This window comes from Oncorhynchus kisutch, linkage group LG11 (genome assembly GCF_002021735.2).
Source record: "Oncorhynchus kisutch isolate 150728-3 linkage group LG11, Okis_V2, whole genome shotgun sequence".
Taxonomy (NCBI): domain Eukaryota; kingdom Metazoa; phylum Chordata; class Actinopteri; order Salmoniformes; family Salmonidae; genus Oncorhynchus; species Oncorhynchus kisutch.
In genome coordinates, this window is record NC_034184.2 from 88,616,371 (window position 1) to 88,638,591 (window position 22,221).

General features: G+C 41.5%; 3 protein-coding genes across 3 annotated transcripts; 1 reads left to right on the forward strand and 2 right to left on the reverse strand.

The window, feature by feature from the left end:
- Positions 1-235: 235 nt before the first annotated feature.
- LOC109883245 (type-1B angiotensin II receptor-like) lies at positions 236-4,140 on the reverse strand. Its single transcript, XM_031835038.1, has 3 exons — positions 3,958-4,140; positions 1,274-1,386; positions 236-893 (listed from the first exon to the last, which is right to left on the reverse strand). The coding sequence occupies exons 1-3, from the start codon at positions 4,138-4,140 to the stop codon at positions 650-652; spliced, it is 540 nt and encodes a 179-aa protein (XP_031690898.1). The 3' UTR covers positions 236-649.
- A 226-nt stretch (positions 4,141-4,366) lies between these two features.
- LOC116376361 (type-1 angiotensin II receptor A-like) lies at positions 4,367-4,677 on the reverse strand. Its single transcript, XM_031836450.1, has one exon. It carries the CDS (start codon positions 4,675-4,677, stop codon positions 4,369-4,371), a length of 309 nt encoding a protein of 102 aa, XP_031692310.1. The 3' UTR covers positions 4,367-4,368.
- A 10,177-nt stretch (positions 4,678-14,854) lies between these two features.
- On the forward strand, positions 14,855-19,966 carry LOC116376119 (keratin-associated protein 4-3-like). Its single transcript, XM_031835039.1, has 3 exons — positions 14,855-14,911; positions 15,003-15,052; positions 19,576-19,966. The coding sequence occupies exons 1-3, from the start codon at positions 14,855-14,857 to the stop codon at positions 19,964-19,966; spliced, it is 498 nt and encodes a 165-aa protein (XP_031690899.1).
- The last annotated feature ends 2,255 nt before the right edge of the window (positions 19,967-22,221 follow it).

The window sequence follows — 22,221 nt, forward strand, 5'->3', positions numbered from 1 at the left end:
TTATATCTGTGTAGTTCTAGAATTAGAACACATATTAAATAGTATAGTTCTAAAATGAAAACACATATTATATCTGTATAGTTCTAGAAATAAAACACATATTATATAGTATAGTTCTAGAAATAAAACACATATTGTATCTGTATAGTTCTAGATTTAAAACACATATTTTGTTTATGGTTCTAGAAATAGAACACATTGTCAAAGGTGTGTACGGGAGTTGAAGTCAGGTGCAGGAGAGCAGAGTGAACAGGTGCACTTTCATTTCACCAAATACAGCACATAAAAACAATAACGTGCCAAAAACACAGAACATGGCAAAAATAAAGCGCCCAACAATAATCCACATCACGAACAAACAATACACACAAAGACATGGAGGGGAAACAGAGGACTAAATACCTGCAGTAATTATGGAATGAATACCAGGTGTGTAATGGAACAAGACAAAACCAATGGAATATCAGAAATGGAGCGGCGATGGCTAGAAAGCCGGTGATGTCGATCGCCGAACGAACAAGGAGAGGAGCCCACTTCGGTGGAAGTCATGACACACATATTATATCTGTATAGTTCTAGAATTAAAACACATATTATATATTTGTCATTCTAGAATTAAAACACATATTATCTATTTGTGGTTCTAGAATTAGTACACAGCTACACACTTCACCTCTTTCTCTCCTCTCTTCACATTAGACATGGCCTCCATGGCCTGCTTGTTTTTGTTGGTGAGGTGCAGTACCTCGGAGACGCGGTAGGAATAGGTAGACATCTTAGTGCTGATGTATGGGTGTGTCCCTTCGGGGCCAGAGGGGGAACAGTGGAGCAGTCGGAACAGGTTTTTCCTGAAGTTCTGCCCCACAAAGCTGTAGAGGATAGGGTTGACACAGCTGGTGATATAACATAAGACAAGATTCAATTAGTTCAGATAAGACTTTATTGTCAATTGTCACAGAAACTGAAATGTGCTCCCCACCAGACTTGTCCTAGCCTGAAATCCATACCTGTTTTGTGCTAATATTCCACTCCCAGTACTTCGTGTCAAATGCCAAACATGTTGAGTCGACAAAAGTAGTGTAATAATAGCACAAACAGACTGGTTCCAGGCTAGATTTTTCCCAATTGGCAACGGCATCCAAACCAGCGACCTTCCGGTTGCTGGACCACCTATCTAACCTCTAGGTAGTCTCTTGTGGACAGACGCATGTAACATCTGATGCAATTATGCAAAACTTTAGTTCCGTGTTTCTGAGATGAACCTCAAAACTACCTGTTGAGGAAGGCGATGCAGATGGTAAAGGGCATGGCCGTGTCGATGATGTCCACCATCACACAGTTAGTTACAACCTTCAGCTGGGCCAGCAGATCCATGAAGTGTAAAACCTGAGGACAGGAACAGAAAGAGAACATTCACGGAGGAACAGGATATTAACAGGATATCAACAGGATAATAACAGGATATAACAGGATAATAACAGGATATAACTGGATAATAACAGGCTATAACAGGATAATAACAGGATAATAACAGAATAATAACAGGATGTAACTGGATAATAACAGGATAATAACAGGATAATAACAGGATATAACAGGATATAACAGGATAATAATAGGATAATAACAGAATATAACTGGATAATAAAAGGATATCAACAGGATAATAACAGGATATAACAGGATAATAACATAATAATAACAGGATATAACTGGATAATAACAGGATAATAACAGGATATAACTGGATAATGACGGGATAGTGACAGGATAATAACTGGATAATGACGGGATAATAACTGGATAATGACGGGATAATGACGGGATAATAACATGATAATGATGGGATAACAACAGGATAATAACAGGATAATGACAGGATAATAACAGGATAATGATGGGATAACAACAGGATAATAACAGGATATAACAGGATAATAACATGATAATAACAGGACAATAGCAGGATAATAACAGGATAATAACAGGATAATGATGGGATAACAACAGGATAATAACATGAAAATGATAGGATAATGACATGATAATAACAGGATATCAACATGATAAAAACAGGATAATAACATGATAATAACAGGATAATGCATGATAATAACAGGATAATAACAGGATAATAACAGGATAATAACATGATAATAACAGGATAATGACAGGATAATCTGTTTAAAAGAATCAGTGGAAGAATTCCAAATAAATTCAGAGATTAAACTTTGAGGTTCTGCTGTATAAACCAAACAAGTCCTGACTGTCTTCTCAAATGTCCTATTGTCGGAGCTAGCAGGCGTGGAAACAATTGTTATTCAATTAACGGTGAAAAGAGACTCACTGTATTGCACGCTCCTATGGGATCAACATATGTGACATAGGATATATTTTCAACACGTCAGTCAGATGATGTGATAAAGACCTGAGTGGTCGAAACATTATCAAATACATCTATCATATGGAAGCATACATGTATTTGGTCAATAAGTATTTGGTCAATAACAAAAGTTTATCTCAATACTTTGTTATATACCCTTTGTTGGCAATGACAGAGGTCAAACGTCTTCACAAGGTTTTCACACACTGTTGCTGGTATTTTGGCCCATTCCTCCATGCAGATCTCCTCTAGAGCAGTGATGTTTTGGGGCGGTTGCTGGGCAACACGGACTTTAAACTCTCTCCAAAGATTTTCTATGGGGTTGAGATCTGGAGACCACTCCAGGACCTTGAAATGCTTATTTCGAAGCCACTCCTTCGTTGCCCGGGCGGTGTGTTTGGGATCATTGTCATGCTGAAAGACCCAGACACGTTTCATCTTCAATGCCCTTGCTGATGGAAGGAGGTTTTCACTCAAAATCTCACGATATATGGCCCCATTCATTCTTTCCTTTACATGGATCAGTCATCCTGGTCCCTTAGCAGAAAAACAGCCCCAAAGCATGATGTTTCCACCCCCATGCTTCACAGTAGGTATGGTGTTCTTTGGATGCAACTCAGCATTCTTTGTCCTCCAAACACGACGAGTTGAGTTTTTACCAAAATGTTTTATTTTGGTTTCATCTGACCATCTGACATTCTCCCAATCTTCTTCTGGATCATCCAAATGCTCTCTAGCAAACTTCAGACGGGCCTGGACATGTACTGGCTTAAGCAGGGGGACACGTCTGGCACTGCAGGATTTGAGTCCTTGGCGGCGTAGTGTGTTAGTGATGGTAGGCTTTGTTTCTTTGGTCCCAGCTCTCTGCAGGTCATTCACTAGGTCCCCCCGTGTGGTTCTGGGATTTTTGCTCACCGCTGTGATCATTTTGACCCCACGGGGGGAGATCTTGCGTGGAGCCCCAGATCGAGGGAGATTCTCAGTGGTCTTGTATGTCTTCCATTTCCTAATAATTGCTCCCACAGTTGATTTATTCAAACCAAGCTGCTTACCTATTGCAGATTCAGTCTTCCCAGCCTGGTGCAGGTCTATAATTTTGTTTCTGGTGTCCTTTGACAGCTCTTTGGTCTTAGCCATAGTGGAATTTAGAGTGTGACTGTTTGAGGTTGTGGACAGGTGTCTTTTATACTGATAACAAGTTCAAACAGGTGCAATTAATACAGGTAACGAGTGGAGAACAGAGGAGCCTATTAAATAATTAATTACAGGTCTGTGAGAGCCAGAAATCGTGCTTGTTTGTAGGTGACCACATACTTATTTTCCACCATAATTTGCAAATAAATTCATAAAAAATCCTACAATGTGATTTTCTGGATTTTTTTTCTCATTTTGTCTTTCATAGTTGAAGTGTACCTATGATGAAAATTACAGGTCTCTCTCATCTTTTTAAGCGGTTGAACTTGCACAATTGGCTGACTAAATACTTTTTTACCCCACTGTATCTATAGAATGTAGTGTGTGTAGAGGGAGTATCTTTAGAATGGAGTGTGTGTGTGGAGAGAGTCTCCTCCCACCTGGTGGGGCACCCAACACAGGAAGAAAACTAGGACAGCCGACGCCAGTATCCTCAACACCTCATCGTCTCTTGACCAGGTGGTCTTCTGGATGCTCCGCGCCCTGACCAAGGCTCCACCAATCAGGCAGTAGCAGGTGATGATGATGAAGAAGGGAAACAGGAACCCAAGGATGCTCTTCATCAGGCTGATGGTGAGGAGGAGGTGCCTGGAGCCCTGAATGATTTATTTAATTTATTTGTGAATAGTGGTGGACTGCTCCAGATGGAGACCGTATTAGATGGTCGGGATACAAACACAATGAGACTTCACACTCAACAGAAAAACTGTAGTAGCACCAATTACCACAATATCAACATTTTCCTGTTTAAGAGTCACTCAATGAAAAAATAGCCCTAATCATGTCAAACCTCAGGGTGCAGTACGCCACACGTCGTGATGTTGTAGTTGGTGATGTGCATCAGGTCTCTGGTCAGGGCCGTGGGGACGGACAGCAGGAGGGCGAAGAGCCAAACCAGGACGCAGGTGATACGGGCGTATAGCCACTGTCTTCAGCTTCATGTAACGGTAGATGACCGCCACCACCATGCTGTTCCCCACCATGCCGATGACAAAGTTACAGCCGTACACTACCGGGATCAGGGTGAAGATGAAGTTGTGCCTCCCAGACATGCTGCAGTTCAGAAGGATACCTTCTCCTCCCACCGTATAGTTCTCCATCGATTAACAGCTGTATCCCAGGGCAACCAGTCAGTACTGTTATAGAAACACAACGACAGGAGAGGAGCCGTCGTCAACAAGCCGTGAACACTGATGAACACAAGCAGCCTACAGCTTACACACTAACGTTACACCCTACACCCTACACCCTACACCCTTCACCCTACACCCTACACCCTACACCCTTCACCCTACACCCTTCACCCTACACCCTACACCCTTCACCCTACACCCTTCACCCTACACCCTACACCCTACACCCTTCAACCTACACCCTACACCCTACACACTACACCCTACACCCTACACCCTTCACCCTACACCCTACACCCTACACACTACACCCTACACCCTACACCCTTCACCCTACACCCTACACCCTTCACCCTACACACTAACGTTAAACCCTACACCCTTCACTCTACACTCTACACCCTACACCCTTCACCCTACACCCTACACACTACACCCTACACCTTACACACTAACGTTAAACCCTACACCATTCACTCTACACCCTACACCCTACACACTACACCCTTCACCCTACACCCTACACCATACACCCTTCACTCTACACCCTACACCCTACACCCTTCACCCTACACACTAACATTACACCCTACACCCTTCACTCTACACCCTACACCCTACACCCTTCGCTCTACACCCTACACCCTTCACCCTACACCCTAATGTTACACCCTACACCCTACACCCTTCACTTTTCACCCTACACCCTTCACCCTACACCCTACACTCTACACCCTCCACCCTACACCCTACACCATTCACACTACACCCTACACCCTACACCCTACACCCTAATGTTACAGTATTCACCCTACACCCTAATGTTACAGTATTCACCCTACACCCTAATGTTACAGCGAGAGAGAGAGAGAGAGAGAGAGAGAGAGAGAGAAGGAGAGAGAGAGAGAGAGAGAGTGACAGAATGGCAGAATACCTGACCACTGTGACTGACCCAAACATAAGGAAAGCTTTGACTATGTACAGATTCAGTGAGCATAGCCTTGCTATTGAGAAAGGCTGCCGTAGGCAGACATGGCTCTCAAGAGAAGACAGGCTATGTGCTCACTGCCCACAAAATGAGGTGGAAACTGAGCTGCACTTCCTAACCTCCTGCCAAATATATAACCATATTAGAGACACATATTTCCCTCAGATTACACAGATCCACAAAGAATTAGAAAACAGACTCCCATATCTACTGGGTGAAATACCACAGTGTGCCATCACAGCAGCAGGATTTGTGACCTGTTGCCACAAGAAAAGGTCAACCAGTGAGGAACAAACACCATGTTAAATACAACCCATATTTATGCTTATTTATTTTCCCTTTCGCATTTTTGTACATCGTTACAACACTGTAGATATACATAATATAACAATTGAAATGTCTTTATTCTTTTGGAACTTTTGTGAGTCATTTGTACTGTTAATTTTTTATTGTTTATTTCACTTTTGTTAATGATCTATTTCACTTCCTTTGACAATGTTAACATATTTCCCATGCCAATAGAGCCCTTGAATTGAATTGAAATTGATAGATAAGAGAGAGAGGTAGAGAGATGGATAGAGAGAGGGATAGAGAGAGGGATAGAGAGAGGGATAGAGAGAGGGATAAGTAGAGAGAGATAGGGATAGAGAGAGGGATAGAGAGAGAGGGAGAAGTAGAGAGAGGGATAGAGAGAGGGAGAAGTAGAGAGAGGGATAGAGAGAGGGAGAGAGAGAGGGAGAGAGAGAGGGAGAGAGGGAGGGATAGAGAGAGGGATAGAGAGAGGGAGAGAGAGGGAGAGAGGGAGGGATAGAGAGAGGGATAGAGAGAGGGAGAGAGAGAGGGAGAGAGACAGGGAGGGATAGAGAGGGATAGAGAGAGGGATAGAGAGGGGGATAGAGAGAGGGAGAGAGAGAAGGAGAGAGAGAGTGGGAGAGAGAGGGATAGAGAGAGGGAGAAGTAGAGAGAGGCAGAAGTAGAGAGAGGGAGAGAGACAGGGAGAGAGAGAGGGATAGAGAGGGGGATAGAGAGAGGGAGAGAGAGAAGGAGAGAGAGAGTGGGAGAGAGAGGGATAGAGAGAGGGAGAAGTAGAGAGAGGCAGAAGTAGAGAGAGGGAGAGAGACAGGGAGAGAGAGAGGGATAGAGAGCGGGATAGAGAGAGGGAGAGAGAGAGGGAGAGAGAGAGGGAGAAGTAGAGAGATGATAAGGGTTGTGATCCTACCACTCCAGTCCCTGTAAAGACATGTCACGTTTCAGGCTGTTTGATCCAAGGACCCAGCATGAGAACTTCTAATCACAACACACCTCAACAAATAGGACCCACGCTGGAAACTTTCCCAGCATCAAATCTGTGTGGAAAATTAGCCTCAGGCTACATCGTTGTTTAGCTTCATTATACATTAGCCTCAGGCTACATCGTTGTTTAGCTTCATTATACATTAGCCTCAGGCTACATCACTGTTTAGCCTCATTATAAATTAGCCTCAGGCTACATCACTGTTTAGCTTCATTACAAATTAGCCTCAGGCTACATCGTTATTTAGCTTCATTACAAATTAGCCTGAGGCAACATAGCGGTTAAGCTTAGGTATAAATTAGCCTGAGGCAACATAGGGGTTTAGCTTAGGTATAAATTAGCCTCAGGCAACATAGGGGTTTAGCTTAGGTATAAATTAGCCTCAGGCAACATAGGGGTTTAGCTTAGGTATAAATTAGCCTCAGGCTACATAGACATTTAGTTTCATTAGCCTCAGGCTACATAGACATTTAGTTTCATTAGCCTCAGGCTACATAGGGGTTTAGCTTCATAAAACATTGCCTTAGTGTTCATAGGGGTTTCAGCTTAATTCTAAATTAGCCTCAAGCTACATAGTGGTCTAGCTTCAGTATGAATTAGCTTCAGGCTACAAATGGGTTTAGCGTCATTATAAATTAGCCTCAGGCTACTTATGGATTTAGCTTCATTATAAAATGTATGATGTGAAATAGTGTGGTTGAAAACAAATGATCTTCCTTCCACTTGTGTGTTTTGTTGTAATGGTTGAGGTTTAAACCGTAGGTCTTTATTTGTGGTGGTTGAGGTTTAAACTGTAGGTCTCTATATGTAGTGGTTGAGGTTTAAACCGTAGGTCTCTATATGTGGTGGTTGTGGAGTTAATCTAGTGACCGAGAGCCTGAAGGAATACTGTTGTAGTTCTGAACTGGAGTTCCAGTCTGATGTCATCGTTCTACCAGTTTGACTGCAGTGAGATGATGTTTTTAAACCACAAGATGGCATCACAATTTTACTGGGAAATTCTGAAACTGAATGTCCTTCACTTTGACCTTTCTAAATGCTGTGTACAGCAAATCATATCATCTACAGTTATAACCTGGGCCCTTTTTCACACAGCATCTCAGCGTAAGAGCGCTGGTCCAGTCCATCTGTCCATACAATTGTATTCATTGTGACCTAAAAGGCTTAACCAATCCTAGATCAGCACTCCTGATATGAGATGCTGTCTGGACGTGGGCCCCGAGCTCTTCCAATAGGACACAGCCCTTTAATCTCTAGCAGGTCAACCATACCTCTCCCATTCTCCCTGTCTGTGTGGGTGGATGATACAGTACCTCTCCCATTCTGCCTGTCTGTATGGGTGGATACTACAGTACCTCTCCCATTCTGCCTGTCTGTATGGGTGGATGCTACCGTACCTTTCCCATTCTGCCTTTCTGTATGGGTGGATGCTACCGTACCTCTCCCATTCTGCCTGTCTGTATGGGTGGATGCTACAGTACCTCTCCCATTCTGCCTGTCTGTATGGGTGGATGCTACCGTACCTCTCCCATTCTGCCTGTTTGTATGGGTGGATACTACAGTACCTCTCCCATTCTGCCTGTCTGTATGGGTGGATGCTACAGTACCTCTCCCATTCTGCCTGTCTGTATGGGTGGATGCATCCTTCAGAAACAGCCCCGCTGCATTGTGGCCAATCAGCAGTTTAATTAATAAGAAAGAATTTTCCCCCGTTACTGTTTTGGGTAAAAAGCTAAGGGATGGGGTCTGGAGAAATATAACCTCTCACACATTCATAGACAGAGCTATACTGTAGATGCAAGCTATATTCTTCAAGAATCAATGGGTACATCATTTGTAAGTCCCGAAAATGTATGTAGCCACTGCAGATTTCCCTTTAAAAGCTACAGGAACGCTACGACACATATCAGGTGCAGCTGTGGCTTGTTGCGTTGTCACTAGATAAAACAAATCAAATCAAATCAAATGTATTTATATAGCCCTTCGTACATCAGCTGATATCTCAAAGTGCTGTACAGAAACCCAGCCTAAAACCCCAAACAGCAAGCAATGCAGGTGTAGAAGCACGGTGGCTAGGAAAAACTCCCTAGAAAGGCCAATACCTAGGAAGAAACCTAGAGAGGAACCAGGCTATGTGGGGTGGCCAGTCCTCTTCTGGCTGTGCTGGGTGGAGATTATAACAGAACATGACCAAGATGTTCAAATGTTCATAAATGACCAGCATGGTTAAATAATAATCACAGGCAGAGCAGTTGAATCTGGAGCAGCAGCAAGGCCAGGTGGACTGGGGACAGCAATGACATTTCTCTGAGAGAGAGAGTCTCCTCCACCAGACCTGTTGCTGCTATAAAGCAACACATTTCAGGGTTTAGATTCATAAGTGTTTTTCTTTTGTTAATGATTTTACCAGCGGAGGTGCTGTAAATTTGAATATAAATATAATAATATAAATTTGAATATAAATATAATAATAATATAAATTTGAATATAAATATAGTAATAATAATATACATTTGAATATAAATATAGTAATAATAATATACATTTGATGAAACGAGAAGAAGAAAAACATTTACTAGTTTTTTTTTGTTTTTTGAAGGAAACAAAAAAAAGGACACCGTTTGAAATACTGTGTAACCAGAGAATAAACTCAGAACTCAAAATGACATCCTACTATTTCATTGAGATAATATTGCAAAAATCCCACTGGCGTACTCATTCACTGGAAATTTCCACACGTGAAAAATAAAATCCACATCCTCTGTTCTGAAACTACAGCAGCTGTCAGAGTCAGACATCCATATACAGTCGTCTTCATAATTATTGGTACTTTTGATAAAGATGAGCAAAAACATACACTTTACAATACAAATACCGAGCTACATTGTACACTGAAAAAAATAGAAAATGATATTATTTTATACTAATAGAATTGTTCAGAGAAAGAGATCTTGTTTAAAAGGGAAAAAAATGAATAATGAAAAGATGGACAGATTGATGGATGTCCAAATTATTAGCTAAATTAAATATTTGTACTGAAAGCATAAGCTACAGCTAGCTCTGCAGTGGATAACATGTGCTGGGTAGTTGACTCAAAGAGAGAGAAAGACAATAGCTTTGAACTAATGCTTATGTCTTGAAAAATGAAGGATAAGCGCCAGAGAGAGTGATCAGGGGATTCGGGCCGATTCCGTTGAACAACTTTTCTGAAAAGGAAACGGAACCAAACGGGGATAAACATACCTGACTTTGCAGAATAGAAAATCTCGTTTGCAACTTTTGGACTAATGAAAAAGCTATGCTTTTGCTGTAAAGCCTTTTTTGAAGACTAGAATGACGTTGTAAGCAACAGCAAACATTCCAGGAAATAGACATGTCTTATATTGGCAGAAATATGTTTTTTTCTTCTAATTTTCTCTGTCATAGTTGAAGTGTACCTATGATGAATTACAGGCCTCTCTCATCTTTTTAAGTGGGAGAACTTGCACAATTGGTGGCTGACTAACTGTATATCTATATATCTATATACTATCTATATATACTGTATATACTATATATATCAATATACTATCTATATACACTGTATATACTGTATATACTATCTATATATACTGTATATACTATCTATATATACTATATATATATATATATACTATCTATGTACACTGTATATACTATATATATCAATATACTATCTATATATACTGTATATACTATATATATATACTGTATATACTATATATATCAATATACTATCTATATATACTGTATATACTATATATATCAATATACTATCTATATATACTGTATATACTATATATATATACTGTATATACTGTATATATATATATACTATCTATATACACTGTATATACTATATATATCAATATACTATCTATATATACTGTATATACTATATATATCAATATACTATCTATATATACTGTATATACTATCTATATATACTGTATATACTATCTATATATACTATATATATATATATACTATCTATATACACTGTATATACTGTATATACTATCTATATATACTGTATATACTATCTATATATACTGTATATACTATCTATATATACTGTATATACTATCTATATATACTATATATATATATCTATATACTATCTATATATACGAATTGCAAAAATCGCTGAAGTTGGAGACTTTTATCTCCCTCACCAACTTCAAACATCAGCTATCTGAGCAGCTAACCGATCGCTGCAGCTGTACATAGTCTATTGGTAAATAGCCCACCCTTTTCACCTACCTCATCCCCGTACTGTTTCTATTTATTTACTTTTCTGCTCTTCTGCACACCAATATCTCTACCTGTACATGACCATCTGATCTTTTATCACTCCAGTGTTAATCTGCAAAATTGTAATTATTTGCCTACCTCCTCATGCCTTTTGCACACATTGTATATAGACCCCCCCTTCGTTTTCTACTGTGTTATTGACTTGTTAATTGTTTACTCCATGTGTAACTCTTTGTTGTATGCTCACACTGCTATGCTTTATCTTGGCCAGGTCGCAGTTGCAAATGAGAACTTGTTCTCAACTAGCCTACCTGGTTAAATAAAGGTGTTCTCAACTAGCCTACCTGGTTAAATAAAGGTGTTCTCAACTAGCCTACCTGGTTAAATAAAGGTGTTCTCAACTAGCCTACCTGGTTAAATAAAGGTGTTCTCAACTAGCCTACCTGGTTAAATAAAGGTGTTCTCAACTAGCCTACCTGGTTAAATAAAGGTGTTCTCAACTAGCCTACCTGGTTAAATAAAGGTGTTCTCAACTAGCCTACCTGGTTAAATAAAGGTGTTCTCAACTGGCCTACCTGGTTAAATAAAGGTGAAATAAATAAAAATAATAATAATAATAAAAAATATCTATATACTATCTATATATACTGTATATACTATATATATCAATATACTATCTATATATACTGTATATACTATATATATCAATATACTATCTATATATACTGTATATACTATATATATCAATATACTATCTATATATACTGTATATACTATCTATATATACTGTATATACTATCTATATATACTGTATATATATATATACTATCTATATACACTGTATATACTGTATATACTATCTATATATACTATATATATATATATATACTATCTATATACACTGTATATACTGTATATACTATATATATATACTATATATATATATATATACTATCTATATACACTGTATATACTGTATATACTATCTATATACACTGTATATACTATATATATATATATATCTATATACTATCTATATATACTGTATATACTATATATATCAATATACTATCTATATACACTGTATATACTGTATATACTATCTATATATACTGTATATACTATCTATATATACTATATATATATATATATACTATCTATGTACACTGTATATACTATATATATCAATATACTATCTATATATACTGTATATACTATCTATATATACTATATATATATATACTATCTATATACACTGTATATACTGTATATACTATATATATATACTATATATATATATATATACTATCTATATACAGTGTATATACTGTATATACTATCTATATATACTATATATATATATATATACTATCTATATACACTGTATACATCTATATATATATATACTATCTATATACTATATACATCTATATATACTGTATATACTATATATATCTATATACTATGTATATATACTGTATATGCTATATATATATATCTATTTACTATCTATATATACTGTATATACTATCTATATACACTGTATATACTGTATATACTATATATATATATATATATACTATCTATATATACAGTATATACTATATATATCTATTTACTATCTATATATACTGTATATACTATCTATATACACTGTATATACTGTATATACTATATATATATATATACTATCTATATATACTGTATATACTATATATATCAATATACTATCTATATATACTGTATATACTATATATATCAATATACTATCTATATATACTGTATATACTATCTATATACACTGTATATACTGTATATACTATATATATATATATACTATCTATATATACTGTATATACTATATATATCAATATACTATCTATATATACTGTATATACTATATATATCTATATACTATCTATATATACTGTATATACTATATATATCTATATACTATCTATATATACTGTATATACTATATATATCTATATACTATCTATATATACTGTATATACTATATATATCTATATACTATCTATATATACTGTATATACTATATATATCTATATACTATCTATATATACTGTATATACTATCTATATATACTGTATATACTATCTATATATCTATATACTATCTGTATATACTGTATATACTATCTATATACTATCTATATATACTGTATATACTGTATATACTATCTATATACTATCTATATATACTGTATATACTGTATATACTATATATATCTATATACTATCTATATATACTGTAATTTACAGCTATTTAATCATGTCTATTTATGAATCAGTTAACAAGTCTCAATGATATTATGATGTTGTAGCTGAAGCTGATTCTGCTTTAAAGCTCAAATAAAGTAACAACTACACGTCCGAAAGGGAGCCGACAGTCTAAAGAATCGAGTTAGAGAGAAAATAGATGAACTAAAGTCCACATGTCAAGCTGCTGTTTAGAGAGGAAAAGCTCATACCTGTGGCTGTGAACCGGTGAGCTGCCAATGCTTCAGAGAAGGAGGGATACAGAGAGATCTGAAGGAGGGAGAGACGGAGAGAGGGAATGAGGAAGAGAGGATGTGCGAGAGAGAGGGGGGGAGAGAGGGAGAGAGAGGGAAAGAGAGGGGGAAGAGGGGAGAAAGAGAGAGGGAGAGAGAGAGAGAGAGAGAGAGAGAGAGAGAGAGAGAGAGGGAGAGAGAGAGAGAGGGGGGGGGGGGGGAAGGGGGGAGAAAGAGAGAGGGAGAGAGAGAGAGAGGGAGAGAGAGAGAGAGGGGGGGGGGAGAAGGGGGGAGAAAGAGAGAGGGAGACTTCAGTTCCAGTGGTGCTGTTCCTGATTCAACTGTACTGGACCAATGAGAAGAGCAGCGATACTGACACCGGTCACAACAGCACCCTCCTCCTTCCATATTTACACACCACTGTCTCTCTCTCCTTCTCACCCCTCTCTCTCTCTCCCTCTCTCTCTCTCCCTCTCTCCCTCTCTCTCTCCTCTCTCTCTCTCTCTCTCTCTCTCTCTCTCTCTCTCTCTCTCTCTCTCTCTCTCTCTCTCTCCTCCTCTCTCTCCTTCCCCCCCTCTCTCTCTCTCTCGCCCCCCCCCTCTCTCTCTCTCTCTCTCTCTCGCTCTCCTCCTCTCTCTCTCCCCTTCCCCCCCTCTCTCTCTCTCCCTCTCCCCCCCTCTCTCTTTCACTCTCTCCCCTCTTCCTCCCCCTCTCTCCCCCCTCTCACTCGCTCTTCTTCTTCTCTCCTCTTCTCTAGTTCTATAGTTTTAACAGAAGACTGGACAGCCTCTAGTTCTGTGGTTCTAACAGAAGACTGGACAGCCTCTAGTTATGTGGTTCTAACAGAGGACTGGACAGCCTCTAGTTCTGTGGTTCTAACAGAAGACTGGACAGACTCTAGTTCTGTGGTTCTAACAGAGGACTGGACAGCCTCTAGTTCTGTGGTTCTAACAGAAGACTGGACAGCCTCTAGTTCTGTGGTTCTAACAGAAGACTGGACAGACTCTAGTTCTGTGGTTCAAACTTAGCCCCTTTCTATATCTAACAGTGTCCTCTGGCAACAGGGGTCTCCTTAGAGATGTTGAGCCCGGACCTGGCACAGACCAGAAACAGCTTTACTACCCTGGACCCAGAGGTTCCAGTGCCTTCTACCTTGCGGGCTTCCCATTCAAGATCCGATCCGGAGGTACCTGAGTCTTCATCCTCTGTTCTGTCACCCTCTCCAGTGGATTCTACCTCGTGTTCAGATCCTCGGAGCTTCTACCCTCATCAGACCGTGAGGCTGCCTGGTAGACCGGCCCATTGAACACCACCAGCTGTCATCATAGGCAGCTCTATGGTGAGAAACATCTCGGTCCCCAAGGCAAAGATCCTGTTCTACACAGGTGCACGAGTTCAGGACATCACAAGGCTGCTTCTGACTGTTCTACCACAGATGCCGGGAGTTGACAGTGTCATAGTCCATGTGGGATCAAACGACATCAGGAGGGCTAGCTCGGAAACATCTGAAATTTGAATTTAAAGAACTGATTTTACGATTAAAAGACTCCAAAAACCGGCCAGTCATTTCAGGTCCAGTACCATCGTTGGGCCGCGGGTGTGAAAGATTCAGCAGGCTACTGGCCTTACACATCTGGCAAAAATATTATTGTCGCTCTGCTGTCACTTTTATTGGTAACTTTGACACCATCTGGAAACAGAAGATACTCTACAGAAACTCCATCCAAATCAGCTTGGCTCCTGGACTCTGTCCACCCATTTCAAGTATGAGTTAAAACAATGACTTATCAATGACGCAAGCCCAGCTCAGCTAATCCCTACTATTGTGACAATGAGTTGTCATAATCCTGCATTAAATGTATATTGTCCTTGGGGCATTGGAAGACACACTGTAAGTAACTTAATTGATGTCCCCTTAACTGCCCTGAAGGCCTCTGCTGATCCTACAGCTATTGTATACAGTAAGCATGTGCCTTTGAACCATAGTTACACTGTTACCACTGAGGAGGTGTGTCCTAGTAGGAAGACCACTGTTAACACTGAGGAGGTGTGTCCTAGTAGGAAGACCACTGTTAACACTGAGGTGGTGTGTCCTAGTAGGACGACCACTGTTAACACTGAGGAGGTGTGTCCCAGTAGGAAGACCACTGTTAACACTGAGGTGGTGTGTCCTAGTAGGAAGACCACTGTTAACACTGAGGAGGTGTGTCCCAGTAGGAAGACCACTGTTAACATTGAGGTGGTGTGTCCTAGTGGGAAGACCACTGTTAACACTGAGGGGGTGTGTCCCAGTAGGAAGACCACTGAGGTGGTGTGTCCTAGTAGGAAGACCACTGTTAACACTGAGGGGGTGTGTCCCAGTAGGAAGACCACTGTTAACACTGAGGTGGTGTGTCCTAGTAGGAAGACCACTGTTAACACTGAGGTGGTGTAGTAGGAAGACCACTGTTAACACTGAGGTGGTGTGTCCTAGTAGGAAGACCACTGTTAACACCGAGGAGGTGTGTCCTAGTAGGAAGACCACGGTTAACACTGAGGTGGTGTGTCCTAGTAGGAAGACCACTGAGGTGGTGTGTCCTAGTAGAGAGACCAGTGTTAACACTGAGGTGGTGTCCTAGTAGGAAGACCACTGTTAACACTGAGGTGGTGTGTCCTATAGGAAGACCACTGTTAACACTGAGGTGGTGTGTCCTATAGAAAGACCACTGTTAACACTGAGGAGGTGTGTCCTATAGGAAGACCACTGTTAACACTGAGGTGGTGTGTCCTATAGGAAGACCCCTGTTAACACTGAGGTGGTGTGTCCTATAGGAAGACCACTGTTAACACTGAGGTGGTGTGTCCTATAGGAAGACCACTGTTAACACTGAGGTGGTGTGTCCCAGTAGGAAGACCACTGTTAACACTGAGGTGGTGTGTCCTATAGGAAGACCACTGTTAACACTGAGGTGGTGTGTCCTATAGGAAGACCACTGTTAACACTGAGGTGGTGTGTCCTATAGGAAGACCACTGTTAACACTGAGTTGGTGCGTCCTATAGGAAGACCACTGTTAACACTGAGGTGGTGTGTCCTATAGGAAGACCACTGTTAACACTGAGGTGGTGTGTCCTATAGGAAGACCACTGTTAACACTGAGGTGGTGTGTCCTAGTAGGAAGACCACTGTTAACACTGAGGTGGTGTGTCCTAGTAGGAAGACCACTGTTAACACTGAGGTGGTGTCCTAGTAGGAAGACCACTGTTAACACTGAGGAGGTGTGTCCTATAGAAAGACCACTTCTATCACTGAGGTGGTGTCCTAGTAGGAAGACCACTGTTAACACTGAGGAGGTGTGTCCTAGACCACTGTTAACACTGAGACAGTGTGTCCTAGTAGGAAGACCACTGTTATCACTGAGGTGGTGTGTCCCAGTAGGAAGACCACTGAGGTGGTGTGTCCTAGTAGGAAGACCACTGTTAACACTGAGGTGGTGTGTCCCAGTAGGAAGACCACTGTTAACACTGAGGTGGTGTGTCCTAGTAGAAAGACCAATGTGTGCAGCTCACCCTGCACTATCAAATCTACATCTGATGAACATCCCAGTAAAGCATTAAAAACAATCATGTAACCTAGAAGGCCAGCACCTCGGAGTTGCCTCTTCACTGTTGACGTTGAGACTGGTGTTTTGGGGGGACTATTTAATGAAGCTGCCAGTAGACGACTTGTGAGGCATTTGTTTCTCAAACTTGACACTCTAATGTACTTGTTCTCTTGCTCAGTTGTGCACCGGGGCCTCCCACTCCTCTCTCTATTCTGGTTAGAGACAGTTTGCGCTGTTCTGTGAAGGGAGTAGTACACAGCGTTGGACGAGATATTCAGTTTCTTGGCAATTTCTCGCATGGAATAGTTATCATTTCTCAGAACAGGAATAGACTGACGAGTTTCAGAATAAAGGTATTTATTTCTGGCCATTTTGAGCCTGTAATCGAACACACAAATGCTGTTGCTCCAGATACTCAACTAGTCTAAAGAAGGACAGTTTTATTGCTTCTTTAATCAGAACAACAGTTTTCAGCTGTGCTAACATCATTGCAAAACGGTTTTCTAATGATCAATTAGCCTTTTAAAATGATAAACTTGGATTAGTTAACACAACGTGTCATTGGAACACAGGAGTGATGGTTGCTGATAATGGGCCTATGTAGATATTACATAGAAAATCAGCCGTTTCCAGCTACAGTAGTAATTTACAACATTAACAATGTCTATACTGTATTTCTGATCTATTTTATTTTATTTTAATGGACAAAAAATGTACTTTTCTTTAAAAAACAAGGACATTTCCAAGTGACGCCAAACTTTTGAATGGTAGTGTAGGTATTCCTCTTGTCCAAATGGGATAGGTCAGTGTGATGGCGATTGGATCGTCTGTGGACCTATTGGGGCGGTAATCAAACTGAAGTGGGTCTAGGGTGACCTGTAAGGTGGAGGCGATATGATCCTTGACTAGTCTCAAAGTACTTCATGATGACAGAAGTGACTTTCTACGGGGGCAATAATAATTTGGTTTAGTTACCTTTGCATTCTTTATACAGGAAATATGTTGGCCATCTTGAAGCATGTGGGGACAAGACCCATAGCATTCAAGGGAGAAAGACACATCTGTATGTGAACTCTGACATTTTTCAATATGTTTTTCACCAAAAGAAAGATTTAATGTTTGATGAACTTGGATTTTTCAGCAAGGACATATATACAGATCGCTACCCTCCACAGCATAACCTTCACCCAGATCAAAACTCCAAACCTACAACCTGATTTTGGACAAAATTACCAGGAAGGATTAATGCTACCAAGGACATCATCCAACCTGGAACTGAGACAGACCAGACAGACCAGACACAAAGTCAATTAGCACTGAGGTGTGAAGTGAGAGGTGTCGAAGCCTTTGAGCCAACAAATGGCAGGCTACCCCACCTAAATCCAGAGGCCTTGAAGCCCCCTCCTGCTGTTCAGAGACCATCCAGTCCTCTGAAGCCCCCTCCTGCTGTTCAGAGACCATTCAGTCCTCTGAAGCCCCCTCCTGCTGTTCAGAGACCATTCAGTCCTCTGAAGCCCCCTCCTGCTGTTCAGAGACCATTCAGTCCTCTGAAGCCCCCTCCTGCTGTTCAGAGACCATTCAGTCCTCTGAAGCCCCCTCCTGCTGTTCAGAGACCATCCAGTCCTCTGAAGCCCCCTCCTGCTGTTCAGAGACCATCCAGTCCTCTGAAGCCCCCTCCTGCTGTTCAGAGACCATTCAGTCCTCTGAAGCCCCCTCCTGCTGTTCAGAGACCATTCAGTCCTCTGAAGCCCCCTCCTGCTGTTCAGAGACCATTCAGTCCTCTGAAGCCCCCTCCTGCTGTTCAGAGACCATTCAGTCCTCTGAAGCCCCCTCCTGCTGTTCAGAGACCATCCAGTCCTCTGAAGCCCCCTCCTGCTGTTCAGAGACCATCCAGTCCTCTGAAGCCCCCTCCTGCTGTTCAGAGACCATTCAGTCCTCTGAAGCCCCCTCCTGCTGTTCAGAGACCATTCAGTCCTCTGAAGCCCCCTCCTGCTGTTCAGAGACCATCCAGTCCTCTGAAGCCCCCTCCTGCTGTTCAGAGACCATCCAGTCCTCTGAAGCCCCCTCCTGCTGTTCAGAGACCATTCAGTCCTCTGAAGCCCCCTCCTGCTGTTCAGAGACCATTCAGTCCTCTGAAGCCCCCTCCTGCTGTTCAGAGACCATCCACTGGCATTTTCTACAAGCAATCTGCCTCCAGAAATAAAAGCTTCTCCCAAGTGGGTGCTACTCCCCCTGCCTGCTGCACTGCTGCCCCTACTCCCCCTGCCTGCTGCACTGCTGCCCCTACTCCCCCTGCCTGCTGCACTGCTGCCCCTACTCCCCCTGCCTGCTGCACTGCTGCACCTACTCCCCCTGCCTACTGCACTGCTGCTCCCACTCCCCCTGCCTGCTGCACTGCTGCACCTACTCCCCCTGCCTGCTGCACTGCTGCACCTACTCCCCCTGCCTGCTGCACTGCTGCACCTACTCCCCCTGCCTGCTGCACTGCTGCCCCTACTCCCCCTGCCTGCTGCACTGCTGCTCCTACTCCCCCTGCCTGCTGCACTGCTGCTCCTACTCCCCCTGCCTGCTGCACTGCTGCCCCTACTCCCCCTGCCTGCTGCACTGACTCTCTATTACACAGACTCTTGGCCTCCCATCCTATTCTAACCACCTCTCGCCGGCTTTGTGTTCATGTTACCTGATGAAATTGCTGTATAATATGATCTTGTTGCCATCTGATACACATTCAGATGTCATAAATCAGCACTGTAGAGCTCTCCCTGTCCTCTGCCGTGCCTTGATTGTATTACTGTTGATGATATCTGGAAATGTGCATGTATACCCTGACCCATCTACTGTTGCTGGCCCCAATTCTGACTTGTTATTTGTTATCTGCTTCACTGATTTCTGCTCTTATAAAAGCCTGGGTTTTCTGCACGTTAACACTAGAAGCTTATTACCTAAAATGGATCAATGGAACGTGTGGGTTCACAGTTCCAATCCAGATGTGTTGGTCATTACTGAGACGTAGTTAAGGAAGAGTGTTTTGAATACAGATGTTAACCTGTCTGGTTATAACCTTTTTTCAGCAAGACAGATCTTCCAAAGGTGGGGGAGTGGCAATCTTTACCAAGGATCACCTTCAGTGCTCACTTGCTCAAGAAAATGTTAATGAGCAAGCCTTCCTTCATGACCTCTGTAAATTGGAATCAGCATGATCCCCTCTGTCAAATACCTTTTAAAATGTTTTTTTAAAAGTGATATTGTTAACATTTATCCCCCTATAAAGAAAATTAGAATTAAAAACAGGTTCAACCCCTGGTTTGATATGGCAGAGTTACTCCATCTCATGAATTTGCATTTGGCGAAAGTCTAAGCATACTGAGTGTTACCGATACAGGTGTCCTGTGTGTATTTGTTCTCTCTCCTTCTGCCCTAGTCACAGGCGGCAGTCATCAGTTGCCAATCAGTCGCCAATCTGAAGACACACCTGCTCCGTTTCCCTTACCCAATCACATCCCCTTTCCCTTGTTTTAAAAGAAACCCAACAGTTGTCTCTAGAGTTATCTCTCTTTTGTTTTTGCGACTACATCTCACATTGTCCATTATCATGTGAGTATGTATTGTTGTTGTGTATGACTGTTTGTTTTGTTGGTGTGAAAATGGGGATACCAAGCCAAGTCGCCCATGGGCATACATTACCCGTAGAAAAACTTTGTCTAAGTACCCTAGTTAGAACTGGGCGGACCACCCACTGTATTTTATTGGTTAGTTAGCTAGCTTTTCATGAAGCAGGCTAGACTAGCTTAGGTTCAAAATAAAAAAAAGATGAGTTCTTTATGTTACGGGTCTCGTTTCCTTCCCCCCCTAGACTGCAGGGCCAAAGGGGTTCGTAACACTGATGCTGACTGGCTCTCGTTCAGGCAAATTAGAAATAAGTGCACTCAGGCTATCCGGAAGTCCAAAGTTAGTTACTTTAAGGAGCAGTTCTCTCTCTGTGGATCTAACCCCAAGAAGTTATTGAAAATGGTTAAAGACCTGGAGAATAAACCCTCCTCCTCACAGCTGCCCATGTCCCTTAAAGTTAATGATGTGGTTGTTACTGACAAGAAGCACATGGCTGAGCTTTTTAAATCACCACTTCAGGATTCCTTTTTGACTCAGCCATGCCTCCTTGCCTGTTCCAACATTTCCTCATCTCCCACCTCTTCTAATGTGACTGTCCCTGATACTCCTCCCTCTTTCCCCCCTGCCCCGCTACAAAGGTTCTCCTTGCAGGCAGTCACTGAGTCTGAGGTGCTAAAGGAGCTCCTTAAACTTGACCCCAAAATAATACATCTGGGTCAGATGGTTTAGACCCTTTCTTCTTTAAGGTTGCTGCCCCTATCATTGCCAAGCTTATCTCCAACCTTTTAAACCTGTCTCCCCTCTCTGGGGAGGTTCCCATTGCTTTGAAGGCAGCCACAGGTTGTCCTTTATTTAAAGGGGGAGATCAAGCTGATCCTAACTGTTAAAGGCCTATTTCTATTTTGCCCTGTTTATCAAACGTGTTTCGATAATCAATTGACTGTCTTTCTTGATGTTTACAGTATTCTCTCTGGTATGCAATCTGTTTTCAGGTTATGGATTTGTCACTGCAAACTTAAAGGTCCTCAATGATGTCAACACTGCACTTGATTCTAAGTAATGTTGTGCTGCTATTTCTATGGACTTGGCAAAAGCTTTTGATAAGGTAGACCATTCCATTCTTGTGGGCCGACTAAGGAGTATTGGTGTCTGAGGGGTCTTTGGCCTGGTTTGCTAACTACTTCTCTGAGAGTGCAGTGTATAAAGTCAGATCATCTACTGTCTCAGCCACTGCCTGTCACCAAGGGTGTACCC